The sequence below is a fragment of the Rhipicephalus sanguineus genome, unplaced genomic scaffold (assembly GCF_013339695.2).
Source record: "Rhipicephalus sanguineus isolate Rsan-2018 unplaced genomic scaffold, BIME_Rsan_1.4 Seq9536, whole genome shotgun sequence".
In the NCBI taxonomy this organism is placed as follows: domain Eukaryota; kingdom Metazoa; phylum Arthropoda; class Arachnida; order Ixodida; family Ixodidae; genus Rhipicephalus; species Rhipicephalus sanguineus.
The window spans coordinates 19,898-29,458 of record NW_023616365.1 but is presented as its reverse complement, the minus strand read 5'-3'; the positions used below and the strand labels follow the sequence as shown (position 1 = coordinate 29,458).

Here is a 9,561-nt window from a genome sequence, read left to right as displayed (position 1 = left end):
GATTTCATATGTACAAAGTTAAGGAGACGACCACGAGAGCGTCGTGACTTAAAAACAGTTGCAAAAAAGCCATGACGGGGCAGAAACTTCAAACACAGTTGCAAAAGTAGCATTACCAGGGCATAAACTTCAAACACAGCTGCTAAAGCAGCAATGGCAGGACAGAAACTTTGAAAATAGGTGCAAGTGCAGAAGCTGCTCTGATGAAGACAAGTTCTCTTGTCGAAGCGTTGGCTCGAGCTTCACTCTTTGTTCTAACCCCCACCCCCCTCACGCACACACACGCGCGCGCGCACGCACACGCGTACACACACTTACGTTGTGTCCGTAGCGCATGACCAGTTTCCACTGACCGAGTACAGTATGTTTTGGTAATTCGAGTTGATGGCTGAGCATAAGTTCTCGGTCAGGACGGAAGTCTTTCTGTTCCAACACCACGTCTTGAGGATTCTGAAGAAACAAGAAAAGCGGATGGGTAGAAAGATGAGAAACGCTGGTTCGGAAAGTTAGTCTTAATGAGGTGTGATTACTTAGTGAAACCAATAGTAACGACTGGTTTACTTCAGCAAAACAACCAAGTCGTTCTAGTACAAACCAAAACAGGTTATCTTTTTAAGGCGAAATCCTTATCTACCTCACGAAACGCGTAACTGACCGGCGTCCCGCGTCGGCGTCCCACGTCGGCGGCGTCAACACGAGCGATGCAAAAAATCGTCATCACGTGTCTTCACGTTATGATGATTTTTTGCATCACTCGTGTAGCCGCCTTATGACGATTATGACATAACGTGAAGTTACATGATGACGTCATTGCATGGCATCATTGCTTGCTCAAACGTGGGCCGTTCGCGGCGGCAGTGCAAAACAAGGTGAGGCGCAGATAGCTTACAATGCCTCCGATCCTGGAGGCATAGCAAAACAATGTTAGTTGCAGAAAGCTTTTGGAGGGGCGTGACCGATGTTTAATACCTCGACTTAGAAGAATAAGAAGAATAAGGTGGCTTTCGCCTTCGAGTCGACTGAGGCGGGTGCATGAGAGACCCTGTGAGTATTTCTTTCCCTCTGTCCTGTGGTGTTTTGAGCAGGGATTCCTGCAACGATAAAGCAGCTCGAATATTCAAACATTTGTTGCTCGCCGCGTGAAACAATTACTCATATTTGGCCTTGCGAAACGGATCAGTAAAATTTGCGATACAAAAGCTCGCTTAAGGTAAAATGACGGGCAGTGCCAGAAACACTGAGAATCATCTGGAGAATGTTTCAGCCGCGAATCTCTGACTTTTCGACTCGACGCTGAAAATATTTCTCCACTTTCTTTTCATTGCGCCATTGTTTACCATTGCGCCATTGGGACCTCTTAGAATAGTATGACTCGTTTTCCTACCTTAGCTAGTACTAGGAAGCACTACAGCGATTAAACCAATACGCACCCTGACTTCAAGCTTGAACGGCGTTGACGCTGGCTTCAGTGATCCATTTAGGGCGATGAACCTGATGTGGACTGAAGCAAGCATACGAAAAGAAAACAAGCAATGAGTCAATATTTAGCAAAACATGCCTAGACTCAGGGCATGTGGGGTTTCACAAAAAGAAAATTATATGCGTAGCTTGAACTGCAAGCGCAATGCGAAAGGGGCAGCGGAACTGATCGGCACCTATGTAGACCTGGCTTATGCTGTTTTGCTAAGTTTTGCAAATTTTTCTTTCTTCCTGCATTTCTTTCTTCTTCCATCGTCTCTCTTTCTTGTCTGTCTATTTTTCTCTGTTGCTTTCATTTATTTATTTATCTCTCTCTATTTATTTCTCTTTTTTTGCTCTTTCTATCTTTCTTCCTCTTTCATTCCTTTCTCTCTCGCTTGCTCGCATGCTTCCTCCTCCATTCTATACTTTTGGACACCGACCAAATGATTTAAAAACGAATGTATTGACGTTTCGGCTCCCCCACGTGAACCATGTTCACAATAAAAGATCGGCACAGCAGTTCGCCTTTTTAAGCGCGGCGCATCACGTGACCAAGACACCTGGCGTACATCGGAGGAAGATTACCCTCGTTGCGATTAAGGGTGTGCGGCGTAGTTTGGATGAACAGGGACTCCAGATAAAGGCGTGTAGCACGATTTTTTTCCTTCTCAATCACACGGGCGTCTTTCCAGCTGATAGCGTGTGACGTAGTTGCGCAGTGTTCGGCCACGGCATTGGACGCAACATGTTTATTCGTGACGTCATTCTTGTGCTGTTGAAGTCTCGTCTTGAAGTTGCCGGTTTCCCCCACGTAGACGTAAGGGCAGTCCGCACAGGGGATGACGTACAAAACACCCGGGTACCTTTCCTTTTCAAGAGGGTCCTTCACACGTACGAGTTCGTGCCGGAGCTTTCTGGACGGGACGTGCGCAGCCTGCACGTCATAAGACCGCAGAACTCGTGCAAGGGGCTCGTTTACTCCCGGAACGTACGGAATTGCGGCCCGTTTCTGTGTGGGTCCTGATTGGGCGGGCACTGCACGAGCCAACTGGCGCCCTACTGAGTCAATTAGGTACTCAGGGTAACCACACGCCATCAGCTCCTGCCGCACCAGTGCATTGCCACCCGCACGGTCTTCCCCTGTCGTGCATACCCTTTCCGCCCGACGAAGAAGAGAGCCGACAACGGACCTCTTTTGCGAAGCCGGGTGCACCGATCTGTAGTTGAGGTAGCGGCCAGTGTGAGTGGGCTTCCTAAACACCTTGAACGACAAGACTGAGCCATCGCGTTTCACCAGGGCGTCCAAGAACGGTAGCTGGCCCACAGACTCCACTTCCACTGTGAAAGACTGAGGAAACAGCGGAGCTAGTGGCCTTCTCCTCCTTCTCACCCTCACCTCCCCTACCCACCTATTTGCTATACCATACTTTACATGGCTATGCAATGCTACACCCTTTCCCCTCTTCCTTTCTGTACTCCTCAACCTCACATCACTTTTCCTCACCCTCACTTCCTTTTCCCACAATACCATACTATGCATGGCTATGGAATGCTTTACCTTTTCCTCTCCTTCATTCGTTCTCTCTCTATGTCTTTCTGTTCTTTTCTATCTTTTGTTGTCTATCTCTCTCTATTTCTTTCTCTTTCTTTCATTGTCTCTATTCCACTGTGTTTCTTTCTCTCTTTCGCTTTCTCTCTATATTTTTCGCGTTCTCTCGCCCGTGGCCACGCAATAATATGGTCCTCTTTCTACGCGAAGCGAGGCGCAGCTAAGTGGTTGCTAGGCAACCACTTGGTTTCGCCTCGCTGGTGAGGTGCAGAAAGCTTGCAATACCTCTGATCCTGGAGAAAGTGAGAAACTACGTTAGGCGCAGAAAGCCTTCGCAGGGAGGCGGGACAGGACCAATACACCTACTGAGAGGAACAAGAAGGCGGCTTTGAGCGTTCGAGTCGTCTTAAGGCAGGGGTCTCAAAAACATGGTTGATCCCTCCGTCATAGGAATCGGAATAACACGAAAGTACAGCGTGCCCTTACAGAAGCAAAAGAATGTTTACTGTACATTGATATAAGAGAGTTTGAACAGTGTGTATTGATGTCTGGCAGCTATAGCACCGTTTAACGTGGATGTACCCACTTTGATGATTGGTGGGACATCTCCATCCCGACGACTAACGTCCATGCTAAATGATTAAACAATCCCTTGTGGCAGCTGTAGTAGTTAACGGTGAGAGCGTAATCAGAGAACGAGGTGTGATAGCCAGAAGAGCGTCGCATATTCGACGCAGAACTTGGTCGTCATCCTGCGGCATGTTAAATATGATTGAACACCACGGCCGGACTAGAGGGAAACGCAAAGCGCGTCGTGCCGCCCCGGTAGCCCGGCCGCGATTTTTCTCGCGGCGAACGCGTGAGCGGGGAACGCGGTGTTACAGCCAGGTGAGGTAGGCGCGCGTCGCAGAGCTATTTTTGGTTTGGATTAGCGTGATGATATGAGCGAGGCCGACGCTTTTACGACGCTACGGCTCTGCGACGCTAGTGCTAAGGTCGCCAACTCGCGGTGTGTTAATTGATTGACAAAATTGAACTTTTATTGAAAACGCGCCGAACGGGACGGATGTGTAACGCGTTGCATATGCTAATCGCGGAGGCCACAGTAATGACGAATTACTTTACCGCTCCCAGAGGGCAACACCACCCCGCCGACCGGGAGAGTGGTAGATATAAAAGGCGAGTTTGTAAAGCCTCCAGAGTCTGTGACCGTGGCGCAGTGGATAGCGTGCCCGGCATCTGTTGTTGCGGACCGAGCGGTCGTGGGTTCGATGCCCATTGGCGGGACTTTTTTTCTTTGCCATCTGATCGTGTATATTTTTTCGATGTCATTTCCGTCACGGAAATACGTCACTGAAGTCTTGGTGGACCCCGGCATAAAACACTTTCGTGTTTAAAAAGTTCTAATAAGTATGTTCGTGAGCTACACAGGGATGTCGGGTCTAAAGCATTGTTTTCGCGAGGCACGCATGTGGTCACTATGTGTTGAAACATAACCGTGAAACAAAAGCTATATTTCAGAATTGGCGTCCAGATTTTAGTCAAGTGGGAGATCGGTATGAACATGTTGGAATCCTGGCACCAAATCTCCTTCAGAAATGACCCGTATATAAGATATATGGAAAAGGTTTTCTTTAAGATGGCAACGTTTGCGGACAATCTGTACCAGCTTCCCCCCCCCCCCGCACCCCGCTCCTACCTTCAATGCCCCGGCCATTGCGGGACTAATTTGCGTGACTGCGGCCCGCTGACTGAGGTGAGTTTGAGACCCGGCCCTTAAAGGAATGCAAAAGGAACCGTGTGAGTTTTCTTTATTTTTATAATTAATGCCTTAAGTAATGTCTCTGGTCATCTCATGATGTCGGCCGCCACAGAAAAAGTAATTAGAAAGCAGCGAGCAAATGTCGCATTTCCCTAATTTCTGAGTACTTACGGGTACATTTCTTGAAACACCCTGTATATACAAACAAAACCAGCGATATCATCAATTGAACTTTCTATCTATCTATCTATCTATCTATCTATCTATCTATCTATCTATCTATCTATCTATCTATCTATCTATCTATCTATCTATCTATCTATCTATCTATCTATCTATCTATCTATCTATCTATCTATCTATCTATCTATCTATCTATCTATCTATCTATCTATCTATCTATCTATCTATCTATCTATCTATCTATCTATCTATCTATCTATCTATCTATCTATCTATCTATCTATCCGCCTACGTCTGGGTGCTCTCGTGATCGCCTCCTTAACTTGGTGTAGACCAAAATTGGCATGGAAGGGTAAGATGATTTGACAAATATGACTCGGATCCTGACATGAATAACGTGAAAAGCTTGTCGCGTACGTCGTCAAACCATTTCCTCTAGACTCGTGTGGCGCATGCCCGTTTACCACGGGCCGCGGTATACGGCCCGGTATCCGCCACAGGTGCTTGACAGTTTATGTCTACCGAGGATCGACGAGAACAGACATTGGTAAGTTAAATGCGAGAGCGTTAAGAAAACCGATATCGGCAGCGTTGACCCGACGAATGGAAAGAATAAAAATTAGGATCCCAGCAAGAATCGAACCGAAGCATTCTGCGTGGCAGTCAGGTATTATACCACAGAGCCACTCCAGGTCTAGAAACTGCTTCGGAAAAACACCCTATGCAGGCGTAATGTCGGGGCTACGTCAATTGTGGTTCTGGTGCTGGCTATATAATTTTATAACAAAGTAATAAACGCGCTGCTCGACCTCGGAGAAATATGCTAAGGAAATTTACATATGGTATTCACATCATTACACCTTAAAGTGCACTTCGTTTCAACAATACTGACGTATATGTTCTAACGTGAGCGCTGGCGTTATATCAGACCATAAGTTACTCTTTTATCGCCAGTGTTGTCGACGTGCCTAGTAAGCCCACAATGTGCACAGAACTACTACAATTACAAAAATACGTCGATACACCTCGCAACGCTTGGCTCAAAGCAAAAAATTGCAGCATAGAACTACTTGCCCACCGTTTCGCATGAAACCGATTCCCACAAGGCGTGGGATCTGCCGAATTTTTCAATTCCTGGCTAGATAGGAATCGAAATTTGTGGGGAACGTAAACACAAAATTTTGTCAGTAGGGAGGTGAAAAAATTTTGTAATTAAAAAAAATGTCCGAAAAGACAACGAATTAAGCCACACGTACATTACACCGCGGAAGTTCAGTGTTATGTATAATGCCACATGCATGAATCTAAAGGTTATAAGGCCGTTAAGACACTCACCAGTGGTTCCCGGCTGGTAGATGGGTTTGTCCGTCTGCAGGAAGAGGAGATCGGCCGAAGATCCGCTCACGCCGAGTCGCACCTTTCGCGTCCACAGAGATCCACACCGCACCGTCAGGATCACCTGCACGTCTCGCTTGGACAACTGGAACTCGGATAAATCGTTGGACCCTACGGAGACGTCGGCCGTCACTGGTGAACCTGCGAGCCAAGTTTTTGTTTTTAGACAGCTGTTTGCCGATACCTTGAAGTATTATTACCATTGCCAACATTTCGCACAGACATGTCCTAAATGTCGTTGTACCTCAAAAGTTCGACCAGCCCAATCGTTATTACGTCCGGCGAGAGTGTAATCGCTGTTATATGGTACTTCTACATGACGCTGCTGGTGAACTAGGTGTCATGCTAATTTATTACCACAGTTGCGCAGTCCCACGGAGGTGGCGCAAGATTTATCGTAATGCACTTCATTTTCTACTGATGATATCCACTGCGAAGAGCTACGAGTCCTGACTGCGTCGAGGCATCACTGATAAGCAATATATCCAATACAGCCGGAACACAATATCTGGGAAATCCCCAAAGGATAATAATCTATCGGGATTAGTTTAGTAAAAGCAACAAACGAACCTGCAGGTGCGTAGAACGCCTTCTGGAAGAACGGGCGGCCTCTCTCTGGGTGGCTCTCAAGCGTAGTGCTCACATATTGCCCATTCCCGCTCACCATGACCACCACGGTCTCCTGGGCCCCGAGTCGCAGCACGTTTGGCGTCACGACAACACATTCGCTGCAAAGCACGAGCCCAGTCGTCGAGTTAATCACGTCAACCGCTTGGCATAATTTTATATGGAAGAGCACATATCAGCGTAGCCCAGTCCCCACCGTTATCTGCAAAGAGCAATGATCGGTGTTTCGGCCCTATCGTATTTACTGGCGACCTGCCAGCACTGGTTTGGCGGCTAACCTTGGCTTGTGTTGTTTGATACCGGCCATCGTCGACCAAACATGGCTGAATGATTGCTAATTGCTAGTGGTTAAAGCCACATTCGGGTGGTCATTTGAGAGTGCTCTGGCCGTGTTTGAAAGCGGTGAATTGAACAGCTTTAAAGATCTACAACGAAAGCAAGCAGGTATGCAAACCGTGTTCGTCCTTCGTGATCATGTATTGGCCCGCTTATTTTAGTAGTATTGCTTAGTTCCTACAATGTAAACATGCATCCAATGAACTCGGTTAATACCGCTAGCAGGGTATCTAGCAAAACAGAAAAAAGTTAACATGGAACTCTTGAACGTGTATGCTATCGATGTCAATGAATTTCCGGCTGCTGAAATTAAATAAGAATGGCAGAATGGCCGTGTTGGTTCAGCATGTTTGAAGTGTAGGGCGCGATGACGACAACGAACAAAAGGGAGAGCACACACACACGGAGCGCCGTGTGTGTGTACTCTCCCTTTTGTCCGTTGTCGTCGTCGCGCCTTACACTTCGAAATGAAATAAAGTTCATCGCAAATAACTGGTCGTGAAGTAGGAAAAGCTGAAGAGACGCTGTTATGGATAATGAATGTATGGTATGTATCAGTATCGGTACAGGGTAAAAAAATACAACCAATTTGTTATGGGTACGTATGGGTACGTATGGGTGCGTATGGGTGCGTCAGTGAAATGTCTGCAAATTGTCTCTTGCATTGATTTCTTAGGATTCCGCCTGAAGTATTTGTTAATTTTCCAACAAAAACTTTGAATCCTCACTATCTAGCCCAATTTGCAGTTCTGTTAAACAATACTACATCTTAGTGCTTCCATGAATATAATTTCCTTATGCATGTCTTTTAAAGCACTGGCAGGCTACTGTACGAACCATCATATCTGTTGCTTTATCCCGTATTGTAGTGTTATGAATACAGCTCCTACGGTATTGCTTTTAGTGCCGTACCTACAAATGACCCACAGCGCATGCCTTGCTTCATTAGAGCTCATGCCAAAATTTAGCCATAATGGGTTAAACTCGTGTTAAAAAAACCGGTTTTCCTTTGTTTTGGGTTTGAAAGCATTACATATAACGCTCGATTTTTGCATATTGGCACAGGCGTGCCATTGTTTATTTTATTTGAAAAACTAACAAGAGTTTTTGATAAATTAAATCTCCATGTTGAGACAAATGCAATAACGTGTTCATTTGTGACAATGTAATATGCAGTAAAGAGCTTGAAAATGAAGATGCGGCTTTTTTTTTACTTTTGCATGCAGGAACACCGAAGTAGCTTCACAGCAGCCGCATTGGTGAAAAGACATAACCTTGTATTTTTTTATGGTAATCGGCGGAGCATCTACTTGTCACTAAGTGATCATTCTACAATTTAGAGCGGAACTTTAAACAGAGTTCAGTGACGGGGCTCCAAGCGACTTTAGTACCCAAGCTGTGCTTTCATTGCGGGAGGCTGGCGAACAGAATAAGGCAACGGAAAAACTATACACAACAGCCCGGGGACGCAACGGCCCTAAATCTCTCTATTAAACGGAAACAAGAAAGATTGGTTATCCTGAGTTCGTAAGTAATGTGCAACATTGTAAAGTTCACTGCTGCAATATGTCATTCTCTCATAAAAGTAGTCATGCAACGGCGTTACTTACTTGACTGCGTGTACCCATACTGACGATACTAAGGCTGCGGTGAGCAGCCACAGTATTCGGACCTCGTTCATCGTGACGACCAAGCCGAGACTGACTTCAGGGTCCCGTGGAGCCAACGAGGATAACTTTGTGGACCAGGAACTTGACTGGTGTCGTCTTCATTTTCTTGCTGAGCGCGCTTGCGTCACCAAGTAGCAACACGGGTTCAGATTCTTCGGGCGCGGTATCATCGTGAGATAATAGTCGACGCGCTCAGCTTAGGTTACACTCATTTGAAGCTTTGGCGTGCACGTAGGCGTTTTCGTGTATACGAGCAAACAGATATGCAATGCATTTTTTAAATGAAATTAGTAGCTAGTGACATTACGTTACTTGCGGAGCACCCCAGATATACCACCGAGTGTGGGTTGCCCATAAATTCGAAAAAAATCGCGCAAAATCATCATTGGAATTCGTCTTCGGGTGGTTGGATTTGTCTCCGGAGGCTCTGAAAAAAAAATGACGTAAAAGAGCAACCAAGCATTACGCAACTAAGCAGCTAAGGTAAGCAGCTAAGCAATAAGGTAGAAGGAACACGACTTGCATACCTGCTTGTCCTCGTTATAGAGCTTTAAAACTGTTAATTCACAACTTTCTAA

General features: G+C 46.1%; 1 protein-coding gene across 1 annotated transcript; it reads right to left on the bottom strand.

Annotated features, from left to right (window-relative positions):
• Positions 1 to 318: 318 nt before the first annotated feature.
• LOC119378741 (venom factor-like) lies at positions 319 to 6,575 on the bottom strand (the record flags this gene model as incomplete). The annotated part of the gene is made up of 4 exons (XM_037647777.2): positions 6,551 to 6,575; positions 6,291 to 6,491; positions 1,431 to 1,501; positions 319 to 450 (listed from the first exon to the last, which is right to left on the bottom strand). Coding segments are annotated over exons 1-4 (429 nt in total), but the record flags the coding sequence as incomplete, so codon positions are not given.
• Positions 6,576 to 9,561: the final 2,986 nt, after the last annotated feature.